The sequence below is a fragment of the Rhinatrema bivittatum genome, chromosome 8, assembly GCF_901001135.1.
Source record: "Rhinatrema bivittatum chromosome 8, aRhiBiv1.1, whole genome shotgun sequence".
In the NCBI taxonomy this organism is placed as follows: Eukaryota; Metazoa; Chordata; class Amphibia; order Gymnophiona; family Rhinatrematidae; genus Rhinatrema; species Rhinatrema bivittatum.
Window position 1 is genome coordinate 83801422 of NC_042622.1, and position 25915 is coordinate 83827336.

The 25915-nt window shown below is 44.1% G+C and overlaps 1 protein-coding gene across 2 annotated transcripts in view; it reads left to right on the forward strand.

Annotated features, from left to right (window-relative positions):
• Positions 1-25915, forward strand: part of GPR107 (G protein-coupled receptor 107) — a 271212-nt gene that overhangs the window by 164417 nt on the left and 80880 nt on the right. For both annotated transcript variants that reach the window (XM_029614537.1, XM_029614536.1), the window contains exons 12-14: positions 7040-7157; positions 15030-15160; positions 16436-16479. In XM_029614537.1, the coding sequence (XP_029470397.1) occupies positions 7040-7157; positions 15030-15160; positions 16436-16479 (293 nt within the window). The remainder of the gene's footprint in view (positions 1-7039; positions 7158-15029; positions 15161-16435; positions 16480-25915) is intronic.

Sequence of the window (25915 nt, forward strand, 5' to 3'; positions counted from 1 at the left end):
ACACTCAATTCTACTACGGGCAACCTACCTAGCAGGCATCCACAACACAGTAGCGGATCGCCTCAGTCGTCACTTCCAACCACACGAGTGGTCTCTAGACCCGACCCTGGCAGCCAAGATCTTCCAACGCTGGGGTCAACCATCAATAGATCTATTTGCGTCCCATCTGAACTACAAAGTGAGCAATTACTGCTCTCTCCTCTCGCAGCAGAACAGCTTACCGAGAGACGCGTTTGCCCGCCATTGGAATTCAGGCCTGTTATACGCGTATCCACCAATACCGCTAATAACCAAAACACTAGTGAAGCTGCAACAGGACAAGGGGACCATGATACTCATAGCCCCATATTGGCCTCGACAAGTATGGTTCCCCACACTGCTAGATCTCTCAGTCAGGGATCCAATTCGCCTGGGAGTAGCTCCCAATCTCATAACTCAGGAACAGGGTCAGTTGCGCCATCCCAACCTTCAATCCCTGTCCCTGACAGCATGGATGTTGAAAGCTTGATCTTACAACCACTCAACCTTCCAACCACTATATCTCAAGTACTTATAGCTTCACGTAAACCTTCCACTAGAAAGAATTATTCCTACAAATGGAAACGGTTTACATTGTGGTGCACTAACAAAGATTTAGATCCTTTCACTTGCCCCACTACCTCACTACTAGATTACCTTTACCATCTCTCAGACTCTGGTCTTAAGACGTCATCTGTAAGGGTACACTTAAGTGCAATCTCAGCTTACCATAACAAGCTGGAAGATGCACCTGTCTCCACACAGCCTCTCGTCAGTAAATTCATGAGAGGCCTAACTCACATTAAACCTCCAGTTCATTCCCCAAGCATACAATGGGATCTGAACGTAGTACTAACTAGACTTATGCGTTCTCCCTTTGAACCCATAAATACTTGTGACCTTAAATTCCTCACTTGGAAAACGGTATTTCTCATAGCCATTACATCAGCTAGAAGGGTCAGTGAACTGCAGGCACTAGTAACTTACGAACCCTTCACGAAGTTCCTTCATGACAGAGTAGTCCTCCGTACACATCCGAAATTCCTTCCTAAGGTTGTCACGGAATTTCATTTAAACCAAACCATAGTTTTACCTACATTCTTTCCTAGGCCTCACTCTCACCAGGGAGAGAGAGCCTTACACACTTTGGACTGTAAACGTGCGTTATCTTTCTATTTAAACCGCACTGCAGCCCAAAGAAAATCAAATCAGCTGTTTGTGTCCTATGATCCAAACAAACCGGGTAAAGCAGTGGGTAAACATACTCTGTCAAACTGGCTAGCAGATTGCATACAATTTTGTTATGAAAAAGCAGGCCTTACTCTCCAAGGGCGAGTAAAAGCACATTCAGTCAGAGCAATGTCAACCTCAGTAGCACACCTTCGCTCGGTGCCTATTCTGGACATTTGCAAAGCAGCAACATGGAGTTCTCTTCATACCTTTGCAGCTCACTACTGTTTAGACAAAGAAGGAAGACAAGATTCAGCATATGGACAATCCGTCTTAAAGAACTTGTTTCCAGTTTAATCCCAACTCCTTCTACATCCAACCTGCTGTGATTTCGGCTGATTCATTTCATCGTCAATACCTTACTGTTGCTTCAGCACAAAATGACTCAGCCTCTAGCTTGCTAATCACCCATATGTGAGGACTAGCATCCTGCTTGTCCTGGGATAAAGCAAAATTGCTTACCTTGTAATAGGTGTTATCCCAGGACAGCAGGATGTAGTCCTCACGAAACCCACCCGCCACCCCGCGGAGTTGGGTCCGATACGTTTTATTATTTTATTTTTGGCTAACGCTATTTGCTACAAACAAAGACTAAAGGGAGACCCCTGTGGCAGGGAATATCATGGCATGCTGGGCATGCTCAGTAGGCACTCTGGTGCCAGTCAAAAGTTTCATAGAAACTTTTACAGAAGTTTTCCGTACATAGGGCTCCATTACTGATGTCACCATATGTGAGGACTACATCCTGCTGTCCTGGGATAACACCTATTACAAGGTAAGCAATTTTGCTGTATTCAAGGTGCTGTCTCACCATGGAGCGATACTAAGGCATCATGATATCCACAGTTTTATTCGCCATTCCTTTCCTAATAATTCCTAACATCGTTTGCTTTTGTGACCACCACAGCACACTGAGCTGATGATTTCAATGTATTATCCATTATGATGCCTGGATCTCTTTCCTGGGTGGTAGCTCCTAATATGGAACCTAACATTGAGTAATTACAGCAAAGGTTATTTTCCCTATATGCATCACCTTGCACTTGTCCACATTAAATTTCATCTGCCATTTGGATGCCCAATATTCTGGGCTCACAAGATTCTCCTGCAATTTATCACAATCCGCTTGTGATTTAACTCCTTTGAATAATTTTGTGTTATCTGCAAATTTGGTCTTCTCACTCATCAACCCACTTTCCAGATCATTTATAAATATATTAAAAAGCATCAGTCCAAGTACAGATCCCTGAGGCACTCCACTGTTTACCTTTTTCACTGTGAAAACAGACCATTTCATTCTACTCTCTGTTTCCCATTTTTTAACAAGGTTGAAATCCACGAAAGGACATTGCTTCCTATGCCATGACTTTTTGGTTTTCTTAGAAGCCTTCATGAAGGAATTTGTCAAACGCTTTCTGAAAATCCAAATACACCTCATCTTCTGGTTCACCTTTATCCACATGTTTATTCACTTCTTCAAAAAAATGTAGCAGATTTATGAGGCTAGACTTCCCTTGGGCAAATCCATGCTAGCTGTGACCCATTAAATCATGCTGCCTAAATGTTCTGTTATATTATTCTTTATAACAGTTTCCATGATTTTTCTCAGCATTGAAGTCAGGCTAATCAGTCTATAGTTTCCCGTATCACCTTTGGAGCCCTTTTTAAATATCGGGGTTACATTGGCCATCTTCCAGTCTTCAGGTTCAATGGATGATTGTAATATTAGGTTACTAATTACTTGTAATAGTTCTGAAATTTTATTTTTGAGTTTTTTAAGAACCCTGGAGTGTATACCAACTGGTCCAGGTGACTTACTACTTTTCTGTTTGTCAATCTGGCCTACTATATCTTCCAGGTTCACTGTGATTTGGTTCAGTTCATCAGAATAGTCTCCCTTGAAAACTGTCTCTGGATAATTAAATTCTTGATAAGGCCTTGGGCAATCCTGTGTTTTAGATAAAAGACCGATTGATTGTTAATGTGAAAGTGTTTCCTGCCTGTAAATCAAAGGATGAGTTTAAGGGTGGGAGGGAAAGACAAAGACACACACAAACTGCAAGCTTTTTCCTACCTTTTGGCTTTCTTTTTATAAGAAACGCATACTAAAGAATATATCCCAATAGTTTACCTTTCCCCAAGATGTTTTAAGTTCTAAAAATTTCCCAAAGCAATATTTACCAATTTTCTTCAACCACCCGCAAGATGATCCTTCTCGCTCAGTGTTCCCACTGGATTATGATCCTCTGTTCCCTCAACCCCCAATAATAACTCGTCAAATCACATTCAGTTTTTAAATTCTTTTTATCCAGTAACATTTACTTAACTTCCAGTCATAGCAGTGATACCAGTTTTAAAGCGTGCATTAAGACTGCTGAAGAAATAGCTCAGTTTCTGGGGTATTTTGAAGCTAAACCAATTGCAGTACCACAGTCTTTAAAATACAAAGCAAAACAGATCAGTAACACTTCCAACTCTGGGTTTGAATGATGGGCTTGAACTGATTCCATACCAGTGTTTCCAAAGCACCAGCTAAAGCTAATTAGCAACAAGATAAGCTGTGGATTTTAAATATGTAACTTCAGCAGCAGTTCATGTTCCATACCATAAAGCTAATTAGTGAGATACAAACTTTCAGACCGATGCAATAAAGCGTGCCCAGCCTAGTGCACGGGTTTACATGTGTTTTCTACACACTAGACTAGCACCTGATGCAGTAAGATTAGCATGTCCAAAACATGCACCCTAGCAAACACAAACCGGATTGCGCCCTATGCGTGCAATTCCATTTAGATGAGGACATTAACTATTATCACCTGATGCAAGAAAGCACTGGGCGCCCAATGCACATTTTTCAATGCAGGGAATGTAACCCCAGCCCTGTTGTGGAGTAAAGTTAACTCGCAGTCAGGGGCTTATGAGAAACATTACAAAAATATGGTCCTCTGTATTGCGATAAATGTGTCGTTCTTAGTATCATCCTGGCTCTTGAATTCACTGCTTGCGATGGTGAAAAACAATTGTATATTGATTTGCTCAATGAAAAGCATACATTTCTTATGACCGTACAATTTAGATGCCCATAGTAATGGGCACCTGATATAATAAACTGCAGCATTAAAATTGGCACCTCAGCAAAATAATCAAAAGAAGCGTGATGAAAATAGATGCTCATATTGAGCACCAGAGATGCACATTCTCCCATAGCGTGCCCTTTTTTACCTTGCCTCTCATTTACAAGGGGGCACGCGTTAGGTACGCCCTGTAAGGGGTAATAGTGCGTCGAAAACGCGCGGCCAACCCCCCCTTCCCCCCCCCGAAACTAATAGCGCCCACAACATGCAAATCATGTTGATGGCCCTATTAGTTATTCCCACGCCATACAGAAAGCCGCACATTTTACTTTCAGAAATTAACGCCTGCCGGCACCACGAAAGTGTACAGAAAAGCAGAAAAAACTGCTTTTCTGTACACCCTCTGACTTAATATCCTAGCGATATTAAGTCGGAGGCCCCAAAATTTAAAAAAAAAATTTAAAATTTAAAAATAGGCCCACGGCCTGCGGGTCGGAAGACAGACGCTCAATTATGCCGGCGTCCGTTTTCCGAACCCGTGGATGTCAGCGGGTTTGAGAGCCAACGCTGGCAAAATTGAGCGTTGGCTGTCAAACCCACTGACAGCCGCTGCTTCTATCAAAAAGGAGGCGCTAGGGACGCGCTAGTGTCCCTAGTGCCTCCTTTTCCTGTGGGCCCTCATTTAAATACTGGATCGCGCGCCCAAGAGAGTGGCCTGGGCACGCGTTGGGAGAGCGGGCGCTCGCCTTGGAGCGCCGGCTCTCCCGCCAATTTTACTGTATCGGCCTGTAAGTAAAGTTAATTGCTGCCTAAGTTTAGCAGTGGCAGTTTTACAACTTCCAAATACAAATTAACCAATTATTAAACATTCAAACAGAAATATAACTTAGGGAAGCTTCAACCAATTATGCGTGTGTGTGTTTATTGTCCAGACTTGCAACTAACACACAATACTGAATTTCTCATTGAGATTAAACAGGTGAAAGAAAACCCCTCTCATTAGACTTAACTGTTTGCTTGTTGGAGGTCAGAGGTGTCTAAGGGTAATAGTTCTAGTCTTTTTCCCAGTGCATTCTCCCACTTCTTTAAGCTGTGCTGTGATAATTTAAATTAAATTCTTTTTAATATACTGATGCTCAAGCAAAGTCTTATCGTACCGGTTTACAATAAAACTAGGGGAGAACCAGTTAACACGGAAAGAGAAAGTTACAATAAAACAGGAAAATGTAGAACATGGTTGTTAGAAGAATAGGGGTAGTTTAAACATTTTCAATTAGAGGGTAAAGTAAGATAAGCAGAGAGCAATTGATTAAATAGCAAAACATATTTGTTTAACATAGAGGTGCAGTTTCTAGCATAGTAGTTCCTTTGTGAATAGGACAGAGGACGCAACCGAAGGGGGCAGGGGCTGGAGCGGGGGGGGGGGGGGGGGGGGAGGGGGGGAAGGAGGAGAACAGGGAGGGGGAGGTACTGGGGAGAGGAGTGATAGTCAGTGTTGGTAGTAGAAAGGCTTCTTCAGCGATATGCTTGAGCGAACAGCCAGGTTTTCAGTTTCTTTCTGAAGGAGAGATGGCATTGTTCCTGGCGTAGATCTGGGGGAAGTGAATTCCAGTGATATGGTCCAGCGGTGGATAGTGCTCGTTTTTCAAAGGAGTTGTGTATAGAGGGTTTACTAGGGGGCGCCTGGAGAGAGCCTTTGTATGCGGATCTGATTGGCCTTGATGAAGAGTGGAGTTCGAGAGGGATGGTAAGTTGGAGTGAGGATTGCTGATAGATGGTTTTGTGAATAATCTTAGACTTCCCAAGTGCCTCCTTTAACTTCTTACAGAATCTCTAAAAATGTTCAATTTTTCAAACAGAGTTCCCCAAGCCTTCAGGATAGTAGCATTTTCTCTTTAATATCTTAGGACACTGCTTCTCAACCCAGTTCTCGAGGCACACCTTACTAGTCAGGTTTTCAGGCTATCCACAATGAATATGCATGAGATAAATTTGCATACACTGAAACCAAGTGCATTCCAATATACCTCATGCATGGTCATTGTGGATAGTCTGAAAACCTGACTTGTAAGGTGTGCCTCGAGAACTGGGTTGAGAAGCACTGTCTTACGAAAAGGAAATTAGTATAAGAATTAGTTTGTTCATCAGGCTCCAACACTTCCTCCTCAACCTCAAGCTCCATGCGTAGGCTATGTGCTGCTGCTCCTCTCTACCTCCTCCTTTTGCTGTTCCCCTAGTATGGAAGCTGGCAGCCAATTGTTGTGGTTCTGCTGAGTCATTGACTCAGCTCTTCCCTGCTCAACCTCTCTTACTAGCTACCAGAGAAGCTGGGAAATGTAGTCCTTTAGGGGTGGCCATCTTAATCCAGCTTCAAAACAGTTCCTGCCTTATATTTTAAAACCTTGTCCTTTTGCACAGAGACCAATACAATTAATAGTAAATCATCACAATCATGGAGTCATTCATGGTATCTCCCATTTACGCCACCCGTTATTTGCGGTCCAATGGAGAATTTGTGCATGGTTACTACTGTTCCTAAAAAAAAAAAAAAAAGAACCTGTAGAATTTGAAGCATCTCTACAAAACCAAATTCTCACTGGCACTGTTCCTAGGGGTCTGGTTTGAATGCACTTTTGGAAAATACTAACAAGGGCTGGGTGGGTCAGAGGCATCATCAATGGGATCACCTCTTGCCATACTTGTGCTTTGCTTTGCAGGCTGAAGGGGGCGCTGCTCTTTATCACCATTGCATTGATTGGCACTGGCTGGGCTTTTGTTAAACACATCCTGTCCGATAAAGACAAGAAGATCTTCATGATTGTCATCCCATTACAGGTGAGGAAGTCCCATTTTTCACTTTGGTATTGTCTCTTCTGCTTTACTGGGTCTGTCTCCTCTGGCAGAGTAAAAATAGCTAGTGAAGCATGTTTGTTCACTGGGGACACCACTAGGCTCTTAAGTTAACCTTTCAAAACCAACCCATTCTAATGATGAACTGCTCACTGAATGTGCTTACTTTATTTTCCACTCTATACACTGTACATAGCTGTACAGCAAGCCTAGAAACATGCATGTGTTTTGGCATGACCATTCAAGTCTTTCAATACTGCAAAAGTTTGCATCAAGCAGAGCAGTAAATAAATGGATGTTTTGTCCAGGAATGAAACAGATTGGCCCAGGAATCCTAGAACAGAATATATTATCATAACTTAAGAACTGCCATATTGGGTCAAACCAAGGGTTCATCAAGCACTGTATCCTGTTACCAACTCAGGCCACAAGTACCTGGTAGGTTCCTAAATAGTAAATAGATCCCATATTGCTTATATTCAGGTACAAGCAGTGGCTTTCCTGAAGCCTACTTAGTTGATAATTGTTTCCTGTTCATACCTCAGATCAGTCCAGACGCATGGGTTTTGCCTCCCAACCAGCAGATGGAAACAAAGAAGAAAAGCTTCACTGACACTGATACTTAACCTAGTGTGCCACCTGCAGTTCTTCAGTATTTCTCTGTCTTTAGCAGAGGGTAGAGGTGCAAAACCTGCAGTCTGGAGATTTAAAAAAGAAAAAAACCCCCAAAGAAATAAAAGGAGACGTTTGCTCCAGGGGAGGTGTTAGGTACCTTGGAAGACCATCTCCCGATAAAGCAGAGGGATTGTTGACCCTGTCTTTGTCTTAGCCTGTGGAAAGTTAGGAGACTGAAAGCCAGTGATCTGGTTCCCTCGTTTTTCCCACAGAGATTGGACAGTGAGGAAACTGCAAGTCAGTGGCACTCAGTCTCTCCCTCCAACCGCCAATAATAAATCAGGGAAGTACTCCTTTATTTCTTCTTGGTTAAGAAAAAAAAAAGGCAGATAAGAATGACATGGCTAAGGCTGTGGGGAGAAGCTTGAGATATCGGCTGTTGGAAAAGCTAGGATACAGTTCTTACCACTGCAAACTGTTTTGTGGGACTCCCACTCAGCCTGGGTAGCGTGGATGCACAGGCTGAATGCAGCTAGGGCTGCAGGTAGAGGTTTGAGGCATTGGCTGTGAGGAAGGACCGGTGTCCGGTTCTTACTACCACGAGCCATTTCAGGGGAATCCCTCTCAGGATTAGCATGGACACACAGGCCAGGGTTAGCACTTATCTTCACAAGGGGGACTTCCTGTAAGGCCAGGTAGCGCGTTCGATTTGGATGCATATGCCAGGGTGTGTCCGATTTAGGCGCACAGGCTGGGACTGGCGTTTACCTGAATCCCTTTAAGACCGAATAGTGCATCCATCTTAGACACACATGTCTGCGACCGCTGATCGCAGGAAACGCTGCCGAACATGATTGGACCAAAAGTACATGCTTAAACACAGCGGGGATGTGTAAGAGGTGCATGCATGGAGAAGGCAGCTCAAAGTCTACCTGGACGACAAATGTGGGCAGGAAATCCACCCATTTGGCAGCCTTTGCTAAGACAGGTCTGCCTGGCAGCACAGGAACGGTGGTCATTTTAGATCCTTCTCCCGTGGTGCAGGAAAGGATGGGAAAGGGGCTTTGTTTCTGCTTCCATTTTTCCCTGCCATGGAGATCCTCGATAGAGCTCTGGATGATTCGGAGAAAGTTGGCGGGACTCTTCTCTGATTCAGGGGAGGCTTTTTCAGTGAATGTGTTATGCTCGTAAGGTACACAATTATTTGGTTGCCCACACTAGAACAGCCTTCTGCAGCTGAGTAAGGCATGTAGGGTATCCTCTCGGAGGGAGGGCAAAGGATCCCTGCATTCTCCCAGCCATATTGCAGGTCTGTGAATCGGTCAGGATTTAGAGGGCTCAAGGGGTGTGGCAGATCACGTGCAGAAAGAACCTTCGCAGGAGTATGTGTTGAACGAGGTCCAGGAGGAGTTTGGAGCATGTGGGAGTTGATCCTATTATGGATGGGCTCCAGGGCCTGGTAAAGGTCTTTTCCTTCCATCGCACTGTTAAGAAGCTAGTGATTCGGGAGTGGGATACTCTGGAAGCCAAGCTGAAATTTGGTAGAATAATGGTACCATTCCAGAAGCGAGTTTGGCAGCACTGAAGGATGCACAAGACTGGAAGATGGAGATACATTTAAAAAGATGTTGAAAGTCTTAGGGTTGGTCATCCGTGCAGTGGCTTCATAGCATGGGCTTGCTTGTGCTGCGTTCAACAGATACAGGTGGAGGAGTCGGGACCTTTCTTCTGGCCAAGAGACGGAGTGACTGTAGGCTGGGGTATCCTCTGTTGCGAATGCCTTGGATGACTTGCTGCGCACATCTGCCCAGAATGTGAGGTCAGTGGGGTCGACAAGGTGGTTCCTGGAGTTGTGCACTTGGGTGATATCTGCTCCAAGTCGCAGTTGGGAAAATAATCCCTTTAAAGGCAAATTCTTGCTTGGCGAGGACCTGGAACAGTATATAAAGAACTTAGGCAAGGCCTGGGGCATAAATTGCCTGAGGGTACACCCAAAGAGAAAGAGATCAATGTTCCAAGCAGGCAAAGGTCAGAAATGCAAGGTGATATTGTCCCAGTAGGAGGCCTCATCTCAGAGCCAGGGGGCAGACAGATCGCTGTCCTTTCGAACATTGCGTATGCCTGCCTGGGAGAGCATTGGCTAAGGGGCCAGAGGAGGTAAAGGCACACAATGGGGCACGGCTGGTCCACGCCTTTCTAGAAGGACGAGGGCGATGCCTTAGAATTAGCTCGTCCAATACGTGAAGCCTGTCTAGCCTTTCTTTGCGCCTTCAGTGCCAGTCGACAAGCAGTCTGGTCCATGGTGGTTTGATTTTGAAATCTGTAAGCAATAGGCCTGGTTCCCTGAGGAGAGTGGGGCCATGGGCGGTATTCAATCCATTTTGTGGTTCCAAAGAAGGTTCCCTTGTAGACCTAAAGACAGTGAGTGCAGCCCGGAGGGTGCCTCATTTCCGGATGGAGGCTCTATACTCAGTTAGGGCAGCAGTCTGCAAAGGGGACTTCTTAGTGTCTCTTCATCTTGCAGATGCTTATCTGCAGGAGTCCCAGTCCAGTCTCTTACAGTGGCTTTTTTGGGCTCATTTGGAGCCGGGTGAGGAGTTAGAGATTTTGAATTAGGTGGTAGTGACCACCGATGCAAGTCTGAAAGTATGGGGAGCCATCTGTCAGAGGCATACTGAGTTAAAACCGGAGTCTGTCATTCGATGGAAGACTCGAGTGATTTGTAAGGCGTTACGGTATTTGCTTCCTCTATTGCATGAGCAGGGATGAGAGTCTGTTTGGACAATGAAATGGCAGTGGGCAGAGCAACACCTGACAGCTCTGGCAGTGTTTCACATTACCAGGGTGGACAATGTTAACGTGGATTTTCTTAGACAGCAGGGGTTGGACCCCAGAGAATGGGAGCTGACAGAGGAAGTGATGCTTCTCATTTGTGCCAGGTGGGGTATTCCCCAGAAGGATTTGATGGCGTCGAGGCAGAACACCAAGGCATACCCCTTTTTGAGTCGCAGATGGAAGAGTGGAGCAGAGGGAATCAATGCTCTGGTTCTACTGTGACAGCCAGAGATCCTTCTATATATTATTCCTCCATGGCCCCTGGTGGAAGGACTGTTACGGATAGGGAGGCAACTGGACAAGGTGGTTCTCATGACTCTGAAATGCCACATCAGCCAGATCTGGTAAATTTGGCAGTGGATGGACTACCATGGTTCAGACATCTGCAAAGGTTGCTTTGGTAGGGACCAATTTTGTTGGATCAGGCAGATTGCTTTTGTCTTGCAGCCTGGCTTTTGAGAGGAATCATTTGAGATGGAAGGGATATTCCGAGGGGGTCATTTCTACTTTGCTGCAAGCTAGATGACCACCTACTTCCTTGGTTTAAATTAGGGTGTGAAGAGTGTTCGAGATGTGATGTCTTGAAAAGAGCATCGAGCCTATTCAAACTTAAGTTTCGCATATTTTGGCATACCTGGTGAAGGGACTGACCTTTAATTACCGCCGAGTGCAGGTGGTGGCCTTAGGCTGTTTTCTTGTAAGGTGCAGGTTGTGACTTCACATTTGGAGATGGTTTGTTTTCTTCATGGGGCGAAGCATTTGCATCCCCCAGTGAGAAAGGTGTCGCCTTTGTGGAACTTAACCTGGTGCTGTGGGTGCTCTGTGGAGCTCTGTTTGAACAGTTGAAGAGGGCATCTCTAAAAGATCTCACCTTGAAAGTAGTCTTTTTGTTGGTTATTTGTTTGGCCAGAAGGATTTTGGAGCTTCAGGCTTCATTGTGTAGGGACCCTTTTCTTCAGATTTCGGAGATGGATGTGTCATTGCACATGTGCCTTCCTTTCTGCCGTAGGTAGTCTGTCTTTCACCTCAGTCAGACAGTGGAGCTTCCTGCTATTCCAAATTTGGATTCGGAAATGCCGCATGCAAGGGAACTTCATCTGTTAGATGTACATTGGGCATAGTTGAGATATCTCAAGTTTTCCAACAGTTTTCAGAGGTCTGATCTTGTGGTAGTTCTATGGAATGGACCACAGAAAGGGAGTGAGGCTTCCAAGGCTACTGTTGCACAGGAGATCTGTTGGGCAGCTAGCTGGGCTTCAGTACACACTTTCACCAGACATTAGGCTGGAGGTCCAGACATCTGAATCCACTGATTTTAGTGAGAGTGTACTATGAGCAGGTCTGTCATGTTCCCACCCAGTTTAGGGGAGCTTAGGTACATCCCATGTCTCTGGACTGATCTAGGGTATGAACAGGAAAGGAAAATTGATCCTTACTGCTAATTTTATTTCTGGAATACCCCAGATCAGTCCAGAGCTCTACCTGTTCTGGAAAGCCCACTCTTGTTTTCATTGTGTAAATAGTACAGAGTTGGTTGCTGATTTGAACGTTCTATCACACATACTTGTTGGAAGAGCTCCAATTCAAAGGGCACTGCCTTCCTCCTGCTCTGTTTAAGAGAGGGGTTGAAGTTAGTATTTACAGTTACTCATCTTGGCTTGGGTACAGGTCATACTGAGGGGTCTGCAGGTGGGCACACTAGGTTAAGTAGCAGTGTCAGTAAAGCTTTTCTTCTTTGTCTCCATCTGCTGGTTGGGAGGCAAAACCCATGCATCTGGACTGATCTGAGGTATTCCAGGATCGAAAATTAACACACAAGAACCAATTTTCCTTTATGGGCTTGATTTCGAGGAGCTTGGCCTAACCTCTTTTAAACTTAGCTATGTTAAGTATCTTTACTACATCCTTCAGCAATAAATTCCAGAACTTACTTTATTTATTTGGGGTTTTTTTTGTATACAGACATTCGATCGAGATATCACATCAGTTCACATGTAACTGAAACAGAAATAAGACAATGGTTGCTTATTTTTACATTGTAACTTATATAAGAAATAAGAAAGGTTAACTTACATAATAACTTAGAGATGTTAACATTTTAAAAAATGATTTGGATTAAAATAGACAAAGATAAAATGAAACAGATTTAACTATTTACAGTGACTTTTTACAAAGGGAACATCTAGGGTAGTTGAGGGGGGCTGGGAAGATTGGGTGACAGGGAAAACAGGTGTCTTGCAAGGAGGTAAAAGAATTGTGCGTTGAGTGAAAAAATGTTACTTGCATGCACAAGGCTGGAGTGGCGATCTTGATAGGCAAGGAGTCCCTTTTCAAGACTCTAAGATAATTGCGGACCCGGAGGGAAGATACCTGCTGGTGGAGGGCAGTTTATATGGGAGGCCCCTGACGTGCACTATATATGCCCCTAATGTTTGCAGCCCGTAATTTTTCAAAAACCTAGCTCAGTTGCTACTGCTCTACAGCTCCTCTGCATTAATCCTAGGGGGTGATTTAAACTGCATATTGGATTCCACCCTTGATCCTTCTAGTCGCAAGACAGAGGAAAAGGAGTGGGCTACCTATGTGATAATCTTAATGTAGTTGATGCCTGGCGCTCACTGCACCTGCTTGTTTGGGAATATACCCATACCTCTAGAGCTCATGACAGTCACTCAAGACTTGATTATATTCTATTGGACCCTGTGACCTTTGCCAAAACTTCTGCAGCAGAGATAGGACAACCCATGATATCGGACCATGCCCCATTATGGGTCGACCTAGAGGAATATCGCCCCATGAGCATGCGAGTCATGTGGCAATTCCCCAGATATCTCTACACAGACCTAGCTTTTAGGGATTATATTAGGAAAAAATGGGCAGAATTTGCACTGATCAATGAGGGGCATAGAGGAACCCCAGTGCTCTTTTGGGAAACCACAAAGGCGATCTGCGGGGAGATATAATTTCTTATGTAATAGCTAAACATAGAGCGACCACAGCCGCTATCCTAAACCTAGAACGACAATTATCCAAGGACAGACAGCAATTTGAGAGGCATCCTGACCAACATACCAAGGCACAATGTTGGGCAACACAAGTAGCTTTAAACGAATTATTGTACCAGCAGGCTAAGAAATCACTCATGTACTATAAGTGCAAGTTTTACCAGCATGGGAACAAAGCGGGCAGGTTGATGGCTATATTAACTAAGCACGGGGCCAGTGTGAAATATGTCACGACTCTGCAAAAACCCGGGGGCAATTTAGTTAATTCTGGGAAAAGAAATCATGGAAATTTTTTGCACTTATTATCAATCCCTATATACAGAAGAGAGGTGCCTGACGGCAATTCAAGAGTACCTGCAGATGGCGGGTCTACCCTGAGTGTCTGATGCACAACTCACCCTATTAAATTGTCCCATCCAGGTGCATGAGATCCTAGGTGGTATAAAAGAGGACTCTTTGAAGAAGTCCCCTGGGCCATATGGTTTGCCGTCAGAATTTTACAAACTATTAAGTGATAAGGTTGGGGCTCCTTTGGTAAAAATGTATACAACATTAAGCGAGCTAGGTCAATTCCTGCCTGGTCGCAGGTTTGTGCGGCTATGGATACGCAAAGTGCTCATATTGGCTAAGCGAACGATTCTGCAATGTTGGATTGGGGAAGACCTCCCCAGTCTGATGCACCTGCGAAACTAGATACGTGCTATGTGTATCAATGAAAAATATATGGAAACTCTGGATCTGCTGAAGGTGACGTAAAACCTTTTTGTCGACCTGGGATAACTATTTGCAGTCCCTCCCACCAAGGACAAGAAGTCAGATACTGAATGATTATTATATATCTAAGCGGGAGACGCCTTTGTTATCTACGATTTCTGGTGAATGTAGGGGAGGGGGGTGGTTGGGAGGGGGGGTTTCAAGTGTTATCATGTTTGATTTATTGTACCTGCTATTCTATAGTTGACTGTGTTCAGAACACACCAGTGTCAGCTAATATGTTACTATGGTTGAAAAAGAAAACTCAATAAAAAAAGTTAGAAACATAAATGTGTTACTTGATACCTTCATGAAGTGTTTCCTAGTCTTTGTGCTTTTGAAAGAATAAACAACCAGTTTGCATTTACCTGTTCAATTCCACCCATGATTTTATAGGCCTCTATTCAAAAAAAACTCAGGAAAAGTACATTCTTAGCAACTCTACACAGATCTCCAGCCTCTTCCCCCTCTTTTCAGAACAATTTCAGCACTCCCACTTAAAAGCACACTTCCAGCTCTGACATAATGAACAGCCCTCCCTACACACACACATGTAGCCTCCTTATTGTTACATTCACTTACTCCACACAGATAAGCAGACAGAAGCCTGTGTAATTCTGAATTTTCCCTCATCTTCCTGTATTCACAGGTTCTGGCAAATGTGGCCTATATCATCCTGGAGTCCACAGAAGAGGGAACCACAGAGTATGGGCTATGGAAGGAGATTCTGTTTCTGGTGGACTTGTTGTGCTGCGGGGCCATCCTTTTCCCAGTAGTATGGTGAGTTCATCGGCAGGATGCCAACATAATGCATGAGGTCATTTTAGTAGTATGGCCTTAGTGGAAGAAAGCTGCTGTAAAGAACTGTGTCCACAACAAAAATTAGTCTGGAAGAAGAAAAATGCTTATTCTAAAAGTAAAAACATGACAGCTTCTGGGGTCAGTTCCAAGGGGATGTCCTGAGGCTTCTGAGGACAGTGAATCAGTTATTTACTCTTTCAGGTAATAGAAAGACTAGGGGGCACTCCATGAAGTTAGCATGTGGCACATTTAAAACTAATCGGAGAAAGTTCTTTTTCACTCAACGCACAATTAAACTCTGGAATTTGTTGCCAGAGGATGTAGTTAGTGCAGTTAGTATAGCTGTGTTTAAAAAAGGATTGGATAAGTTCTTGGAGGAGAAGTCCATTACCTGCTATTAAGTTGACTTAGAAAATAGCCACTGCTATTACTAGCAACAGTAACATGGAATAGACTTAGTTTTTGGGTACTTGCCAGGTTTTTATGGCCTGGATTGGCCATTGTTGGAAACAGGATGCTGGGCTTCATGGACCCTTGGTCTGACCCAGTATGGCATTTTCTTATGTTCTTATGTTCCAAGAGAAATAGGGTAAGAATTGCTTTGATAGAGCTATGTATGGGTGTCTTATCACTGGAATTGTAGTGGGTGTTGCAGGGCAAGAGTGAGGTGCATTGACAGAGCTGTTTGTGTATGCGTGGAGACCAGAGGGAGCAGGTCTCAATCCTAGAATAGCAGGCTGTGCTACAGGGCTGGACTGAGGTGCACTAGCAGAGCTTTTGTATACCACCTGCATAAAATGAGATAGGGGAGACATGATAGAGACATTTAAATACCTCCAAGATTTCTGTGCACAGGAGGTGAGTCTTTTTCAGTGGAAAGAAATCTCTAGAACGAGAAGGCATGGGATGAGGATGAAAGGGGGTAGACTCAGGAGTAGTCCAAGGAAATATTTTTTACAGAGAGAGTGGTAGATGCATGGAAATCCCCTCTGCATGTAGATCGAATTCAGGAAAGCACTGGATAAACACAGGGGATCTCTGAGGGAATGGAAGGGATTGTGAAACTGAATTAGTTTGTGTCGATAGGCAAACTAGATAGGGTGTATGGCTTTCTGCTGTCATGTTTCTATGCAGTAGCTAGTGGAACTAGGTCTCCCTTTTCCTTATCTTTACAGCTGTTAAATTTTGCTCAACTTTGGTACAATAACCAAAATATTTCTTGGAAGAAATGTAAATAATTTACATATTTTTCAGGTCCATCCGACATTTACAGGAGGCCTCAGCAACTGATGGAAAAGGTAGGTTGTTTCTTCATTCAGTGGTTGAATATCTCACAACATCTCCTCCTTTCATATCTCAAGATAGTCAATGTACCTTGTGGAATAAGATATCCCCTCGCATAGACTGATGTACTCTACTTTGCCATTCTGTTCTCTTCCCTCTCATGCAGGAAATTAGTGTGCAGGGTCTTGCTGTTCATGGTGTGCTGCGTTCCTTTGGCAGTGTGGATAAAGAGTAGACATGATTGCCTGGCAATGTGGGTAAAGAGTAGACATGATTGCCTGGCTTGACCTGACCTAATGGGATAGCTATTTTATCAGATTTCGTTCTGAAGATTTGCACTTTGCATTGTTTATATTAAAAAAACATTCAATTACTTGGTTTTTGGAGATCAGGGAAGGCCAAATCTGTATTTTACTTTGGGTCCCACGCATGTCTGAACTCTCTCTGTTTCCTGGACAGACAGAAATATGCGGAAATGTGCTCAGGAGTTTGTGAACATCAATCTTCCTAAATATCACAAATATTTGTGTACTGCAGTCAGTTATCTAACACAAATTGCAGACCACAAAATCTCAGACTGGGGACAGCCAAGTTAAATGATTTGCTTAGATATATAAGCGAGTGGTGGAAGAGAACTTGGAACCAGTTTCACACCTGTGGGCTTTAAGTACAAGAATTTGGTGACCATCCTCATTTTCATTATTACCCATGTGAAATGTCACATTAACAGCATGGCATAACCAGAATTTTCCATTGCCTGTGGTAAAGATTTTCTTCATGCTTTTGGTGGTTCCTTCTTTATCTGTAGGGTGAGAATCAGTCCTTTTCTAACAGGAAAACCTATTGGAGAGAGAAGGGACCGATCACTTCTGTTCACCCTCCAAATGGTGCAGGAACTACTCGCCATAACATAAAGTTTATCAAATAATGAGCCTTGGAGGGTTCTTCCAGTAATGCAGCCATGATAGATTTGTGAATAGGCAGCACCAATATTTTCTCAGTATTTAAACTGTTTATCTTCTTTAGTAAGACCTTTTTTTTTTTTCTTGGTAAGTAACGTTAAAGAAATAGGACAAAGATTGATCTCATCCATGTGGGCAGAGCAAGCCTTTCACCCGAAGAGGAAGGGACAAAAAGTGAAGGTGGAGAAATTTCCACTGACCGAGGTGTACGTCTGAGCTGAGAACCTGCTATCTGTTGGTGCAGCAGAATTCATCTCTGTAGTTATGGGTAAATTCACTTGACAGCATTACTAAATGCCTTGGTGGTAAATTAGAAAACAGGATTGATGATATATTGCACTTGGTAGCATCTGTGCAAGAGCATATGGAAAGACTGGATGAAGTGGAAGGACGCATAGGAGAGGGAGAACTCATTGTTTAAAAGTCAAAACTGTGAAGTCCTGGAAAAGACTTGGACATGCTTCCTGGAAAAAAACCCAAAAAAACCCTTCTCCATTTCTGTTCTCAGAGCACTGAATAAAGCTCTAGCAGGCAGGTCAAGTGGAAAGGTCCCTGTGATACCTGCAGAGTAATTTTTTTAAACATAGCAATAGAATAGGAGCAGGACTGGTAGCATGGTCAGGAATTGCAAATTAAAATCACTAACAAACAGCATTAAGAATAGTTCTGACATTAAGAAACTTCTGCCTAGTTCATGTTTCAGACAAACAATATGTATAATGTGTATTGAGATGGAGCTGGGAACTTATTTGATCCCCTGCTTATCCCTGGGAGTGAGCTTCAAGGAATTGAATCTAGTCTATGGACTGCCAGGTACTTCTTAATTACCTGAATTGGCCACTATCAGAGACAGGATGCTAGGCTCAATGGACCTTGGTTTGACTCAGCATGGCATTTTTTTTAGTTCAATCTTTTTTAACAGCATTTCAGGAAAAAAAAAGTTAAACAAATGCAGATGATAATGTACTCTTTTTACATATCACATGTTAATGCAAGGGTAGCAAAAACCAGGACTTATTTGAGCCTCAAACACACCCCAACTTCCCCCCAACACCTCCCCCCCTTGCTGAGAAGGCAGACATCATTCAAAAATAGGAGGCAAGTACTAATAATCTAAGTCATTTAGAACTTGGCTGCGTGCCCTATGCAGCAGCGACATAAATGGCATCCACACCGACAAAATCCTTTACTTGGACAGTGGAGAACCCAAACAATGCAGTTTGTGATGAGAATGGGATAGGAAGGTCCAGCACATGAGCAACAAAATGAAAGATCTTTTTCCAAAAAACTGAACTAGGCTACAGTTCCAAAGAGAATGTTCCATATGTGCCACCTCTGTCTTGCATTTTATACACACATTAAAGTCTGTCTTAGCCAGGTATTCTTGACGATAAGACAAATAGATCCGATAGAAGACTTTATAACGAGTTTCTTTCATCTGGACATTACAGGTAATTTTGGGAGTGGTCAAAAAGGAAGCAATAAAAGTCGAGAGTGGAAATTGGATCTGTAATTCAAGTTGCCATTTGGTCCAGGCTATATCCAAGGACCAAGTTTTATATTGAGTCTCCAGGGTCTTATAGAAGAAAGATACAGAATGACATTTAGGATCTTCCAGGTCAAACCACTCTAAAAGAAACTGCCAGTTCGAGTCCTATAAATCCTTGACTTTGAGAGTTTGAAGATAGTGTCTCATTTGGTAGTAATAAAATAAATCTGTTGAAGACAGGTTATACCTTGTACATACATCAGAGAAAGACAGTATGAACCCAGTAGTAGTCAACAATTGAAACAGGTATGTCAACCCGTTCAATTCCCACTTTTGAAAATATGACATACCCAATCCCAGAGAAAAGTCCCCGTTACCTTGAATAGGTAAGAGAGGAGATATACAGAAAGACAAAGAGGCTTGAGGTAAGCTATCTCCAGGTCCGGCAAAGAGGAGGGATAAGTAACATAGACTGTACACAATGAGAAACAGACTCATATTTAGCCTGAAGTATATACCTCAGAAATAAAGGGTAGACCAATTGTGCTTCTAAAATAGGATCAGAATAAAATGTGGTATTCATGAGCCAGTCCTCTATATGCCCTAAATTAATTGCGTGTTTATAAATATGTAAATCAGGCAACCCAAAACCTCCCTTAGAAGTGGGTTTCATTGGTATCTTCAAAGTCAGTTTTGGTTTCTTGTGCCCCTCCAAAGAAAATGACTAAGTACCCCATGAAAACTTTTGAGGATAGAACCGCGTAAAGATAGAGGGAGAACACCCAGTACATAAAGCCAACGTGGAAGCGCAGTCATTTTAATTAAATGAATACATCCCTTGAGAGACAGGGGTAAATTCATCCAAGAAAGTACAGACGTCTTGGTCTTATCATTCAGCTTTCTTACTCAGTGGAATCTCATTCCTTTGGAATTGAGGTCTTCGGATGATGATAAAAGATTTAAATTAGAATTTAAAGAGTTTTTACTCCATCGTGCTTATAATATGTAACAGCCTGAAGTATGTGTAATTCAGTTATCAGAGAAAAGAATGTGAGAACATGGTTATTAGAAAAATGAGAATAATGTGAGTAGAGTAATTGCTACAAGTTCTCGTTAATGTCAACTGATGAATAATAAATAACTTGATCTAGGGACATAGATACCAGTATTTGGTAGTACTTTTCTCCAGTTTCTGTGAAACAAAAATTTTTGTCTGAAGTGTATGTTTATTATTGTTTTTACTATGTATGTATTTTTGTTCATTGCCTAGGCCTACTTTGTGTTAGGCAATCAATAAATTTTATGAAATGAAATGAAAATATATTTATGGAATATAAAGTAGAAATATTTCTAGGAAGCCAGACTCCCAGATATGATCCCCACCCATTTCAAGGGAAATTATCCCCCCACTCTGCATTGTTCCAAGTACCTATCTCCATGGCCTCTGATTTGTGCAACTTCAGTTTGAAAACAGCCCAAAGCCCCATATTCTCGCGTTTCAAATAGGGCTTTGTGTAAAGATCTAACGGGGTCCATGATATATATTAGCAGATCATCGGCAAATGCTGCCACCTTAAGTAGTGTTCCCAAATTTATCCCACGTATATCAGCGAAGGAGTTCAGAATCCGCAAAGGAGGATCAAACAAAAGAACAAAGAGTAATGGGGACAGGGGCACCCTTGACAAGTTCCCCTAGATGGTACAAAACCCCTAGAGAATTCCCCATTAATCAGTATTGCTGCCTGTGGGTTCGTGTAGAGCATGGTAAGAAAAGAAATAAACTGACCATGGAAACCATATCCCTTGAGACCCTCAAAAAGAACCAATTTATCATATTGAATGCCTTTTCAGCATCAAAACTAACAAATAAAGAATTTAACTATTTAAGAGAGAAATCCAGGGAGGCCAGGACCCTTCACACATTTACAACCGCCTGTCGTTCCTTAAACCCCACCTGCACAGGCGAGATTAATTTAGGAAGGATAAGAAAACAAGCAATCTGCCACGATCTTAGCAAATAGTTTAATATTGCAATTTAAAAGTGAAATAGGTTGATAAGAATTGGGCAGAATAGGATCACATCCCGATTTAGGGGGAACTACTATAGTAGTTTTATTAGCATGCCAATCAAAAAACTTAGCATCTGATAGTTTCAAATAGCTGACCTAATGGCAAGCAAACCTGATCAGACAAAATCTTATAAAATTTGTTAGACAAGCCATCTGGGCCAGGTGATTTACATAAAGCAGAGGATTTAATTGCCATGACCAATTCTAGAAGCTGAATCGAGGCATTTAAATATTGCAAATCCTTATCTGTGACTTGAGGCAAAGCTGCTTTTTATACAAGCTAAATAAGCTTGTATAAATGGGAGTTCACATGGTTCAGCTTTATATAAATCTTGATAATATTGGTTAAATATGTCCCCGATATCCTTGGTGGGCCAGAATATAGGTCCTGCCCTCCCAAGACTTTATAATGCTAGCCAATAATTTCCCTGCCTTGTTCCCATATCTGAAGAGCTTATATTTATAATAAAGCAAGCTCTTCTGGGTTTTCTGGTGTATAAGCTCATTAAGAACGCTTTGGGTTGCATAGAACTGTGTGTGGGTCACGGCTGAGGGGTTCTGGCAATACCTTTGGTTTTTTTATACCCAGCTGCTTTTCTAAATGTAGTATCCACTTGCAAGCTCTTTTTTCCACTTAGCAATGTAGACAATCACCTACTCTCGCAGCATAGCTTTAGCAGTCTCCCAGAAAAGAAATGACTCATTTTGATAATTGATTAAAATGAGCATATTCCATCCATTTCCCATATAAATAATCCTGAAATTTAGTATCATAGTAAAGAAAAACTGGAAATTTTCATCTCTGACTAGGTAGTAAAGGAGAAAGCCCACCTATATCCACCCATATGCGAGTGTGATCAGAGATTGCTAATGGACCAGTTTCGGATCCCACCACCTTGGAAAAATAATCCCGGGTTATCAACAGATAGCCCAAGTAGGATTTGGAACCATGAGCTCTCAAGACGTGAGTAAAGTCCTCCTCTAAGGAGTGGAGGACCCTCCAAACATCTATCAGGTTAAATTATGACATAGATAGAGGAGATCTCGGGCACTATCCATCCATGAGGCAGGTCTCGATGGTTATCTATCGATAGTGGTATCAAAAACAGCATTAAAATCCCCCCCCCCCCCCCCCAAGATAAGTGGTAAATGAGAGGAGGATATTAAGAATAGAATTGACAAAGGCCTGTGAATAAATATTTGGAGCATAAATATTCCCTAGAAGACACTTTTTTCCAAAAAGTTCAGTTACCAAAAAGATGTACCTCTCCTCACAATCAACCAGGGAGTGCTGTAGTGTAAAAGAAAGAGATTTATGAAACAATATTGCTACTCACACTTTCCATGAGTTAGAACAAGCAGAGAAAACTTTTTACCACCCACTACTTCTGTAGTTTAAGATGTTCTGCATCAGCGAGTTCTCCTGTAACATGGCAATATCTCCATGGTGCCTGCACATCGCTTGCAGTACCTTGAATCATTTAGTAACCAAACCAATCCCACAAGCATTCCAGGTACAACAGCGAAGACCTATCATGGAAACTCATTTAGCATAAAGCAATACAGTAAGAATCTAAGTTCCCTGTACGTACCCAGATCAGTCCAGACAGTGGGTTGAGCCTCCTGTCCAGCAGATGGAGGCAGAGAAAAACTGAAAGGGTATCCTATATAAGGACAGTGCTCACCCTGTGCCCCCCCAGTATTTCTCTGGCTCCAGCAGATGCAGTCGGGCGAACCTGCAGTTCCCTCTCCTTAGTGATTCTTCTGTTTCTTCTCTTCGGAGATTTTTTCCTTCAGCTCTTCCTGGGTCAAGCAAGTATTTTCTAAAACAAAAAAAAAAAAAGGAAAAAGTGGAACAGTGTGTTTTATTCTCACAGGAGACAGTTTTGTCTCCTAGCTCTTGTGGAGTCCTAGGGGGGATTTTACCCTTGATTAATTCAGCCTAGGGCTCCTTTTCCCGGTGGCCTTGGATTTTCCCTGCCTAGGGGGTGATACTGGTGGTCCAGTCACTCCCCCTCCTTTGAATTTGGTGACCCCTGAGATGTGAATGCTCGGGTCCCGTTGCAGATAAGTTTACATGCCTCTGCTGTGTCAAGTCTCAATAAAGCCTGTTAAGTGATTCTTGGGGAAAAAAAGAGACAAAAGTTAAAGATTCAATATCTAAGGGAAAAAGGCTATTCTTCACGGCACTGTGCCGACTGGCAGGGAAAGAAGCGGCTCGCAGCCTTCACTGGCTCTTGCGCTTTTGTTCAGGCAGAATCAGCTGTTTTCTTCATGGCCCCGATGCCGAGATCAGCGCTTTGCCTGGCCTGCAGGGAGCCTGCTTCGCAGCTCTCCCATGATGGTCTTTGCTCAGTCTGCTTGCCCGGAGGGGAGGGACCCTCCATGGCACCTGTTAAATCGATGTCCTGAGGTCAGGTCGGCAAGCGTGTGTCTGGGCCTTTGTCCTCACAAAAATCCGTGGGAATGGTGGCCATTTTGTGCCCGGACCTCGCAGCAGACTCGGAGCCTCAGGGGGGAGGGGAGCCGGATTTTGCTCAATCACCGCCTAATTTAAGCCCTAAGGGCTCTCCTGCTCCTGTTTCTGACCCTCCCAAGGGGCCCTTCCCCCCCCCTCCCCCTCCTCAGTTGCCTGGCAAAGCACACCCCAGGTTTTCCCCGGAGTTTGTGCTCCTGTTACACAGATCTTTTTTGGCCAGCTTGGAGAAACAGGGGGATCCCCCTCTGGGCCCCCCCCGCCCCGTGGCGAAAATCCCTTGTTTGGTCGGCGCCAGGGCCCTACACCCCAGACTCGCAGGGTGCTACCAGGGTTAGGACCGTGCCCGCTCTGCTGCCAGATCATGATGACGACCCAGATCTGTAGCTGAGGAATTCGCCCGTGGAGGGAGATGACCCGCAGGGTCCTGAGATTGTTTAACCGGGAAGAACTTGATCCACTCATTCCTTTTGTTCTGGATGAATTTGGGATTGAGGTTCCCTCAGAAGACCCTGCCAGTACCTCCACTACTCGGACCGTGGACCCGGTCTTAGCGGGCCTTGGAGCTCCTCCTTGTACTTTTCATTTTCATCCTGTGCTTATGCAGTCCTGCTCCGGGAATGGGAATATCCACAGTCTGGCCTCCAAGTGGGCAGGGCAATGGATAAGTTATATCCCCTTCCGGATCAGGCGCTAGATATGCTAAAGGTCCCCAAAGTTGACGCTTCGGTGTCCGCTGTCACCAAGCTCACCACTATCCCGGTGGTGAGCTTGGCCCCGATGGCCTTAAAGGATCTTCAAGATCGCAAGTTGGAACTTCATCTCAAGAGGATCTTCGAGGTGCTGGCCTTAGGAGTCCGGGCGACAGTTTGTAGCAGCCTCATGCAGTGGGCAAGCCTCAGGTGGGTTCAACAATTGCTCAGCACCCAGGACCTCCTGGCTGCTGAGGCCGAACAAGCGGAGCAACTCGAAGGTGCGATTGTGTATGGAGCTGATGCCCTTTATGATCTCCTCCGGGTGCAGGCCGGGGCTATGGTCTCCGCGGTTTCCGCCAGGTGCCTCCTTTGGCTGAGAAACTGGGTGGCGGACTCCTCTTCCAAGTCACAGTTGTGCACTCTTCCTTTTAAGGGCAAGTTGCTTTTTGGGGAGGACCTTGAACAGCTTATTAAATCCTTGGGGGACAACAAGGTTCATAAGCTGCCTGAGGACCGCCCGAAACAGTCCAAATCATTTTTTCCTTTGTGCTCGCGTTTCAGGGGTCAGCGCAGGTACAACAAACCCCGATGGACTTTTCAGCAAAATTCCTCCACCAGATCGCAGGCATGGTCTCATTCCTTTCAGGGGGTGTCGACCTTTCAGAGATGGCAACCCCCCAGGATCTGACACAAAATCCTCGCAATGAGATGCGGCCGGCCCCTTCCTCTGCTCGCGCCTTAGGTGGACGTCTGTCCCTTTTTCTCGAGGAATGGGCCAAAATCACTACGGATCATTGGGTCCTTGATGTGATCGGAAAAGCTACGCGTTAGAATTTGCTCGAACTTCCCGACCGACACCTGATCTCGCCATACGGCAGTCAAAAGTGGCCAGCGGTGCGTCAGACTCTCAACAGGCTCCTGGAGCTCGGGGACATAGTCCCTGTTCCACCAAAAGAACAGGGATCCAGCCAATATTCCATCTACTTCGTCGTCCCCAAAAAGGACGGCTTCTTCCATCCGATCCTGGACCTCAAGAGAGTCAACCGGGCCCTCAAGGTTCCCCATTTTCGAATGGAGACCTGAGGGCGGTCATAGCGGTGGTTCGCTCCAGCGAGTTCCTGGCTTCCTTCGATCTTATGGAGGCTTATCTTCACATCCCGATTTGCAAGAAACACCAGAAGTTTCTTCGCTTCCACATTCTGGGCAGGCACTTCCAGTTTCAGGCACTCCCGTTCGGGCTCGCCACCGCTCCCCGTACATTCACCAAGGTGATGGTGGTGGTCGCAGTCTTCCTCTGGCAGGAGGGAGTATTAGTCCATCCCTACCTGGAAGACTGGCTCATCCGGGCGAAGTCAGAGAAGCTCTGTGTGGCAGCAGTCAGTCGTGTGGTGTCTGTCCTCACCTCCCTTGGGTGGATTGTCAATTACTCCAAGAGCAACCTTGTGCCCTCCCAGATTCTGGAATTCCTGGGAGCTCGTTTCGACACTCGCGTGTCCAAGGTTTTCCTACCTGAGGTTCGGGCACTCAAGCTCATGAAACAGGGACAGTATCTCATCTCTCTCTCATTGCCCACGGCCTGGGCCTACCTTCAAGTACTGGGCTCTATGGCTTCCACTATAGATCTGGTTCCCTGGGCGTTTGCACATATGCGTTCTTTACAGAGAGCTTTGCTGGCCCGCTGGAAGCCGGTCTCGGAGAAATTTCAGGTGCTCCTGTTACTTCCCGAATCTACCGTTGCCAGCATACAGTGGTGGCTTTC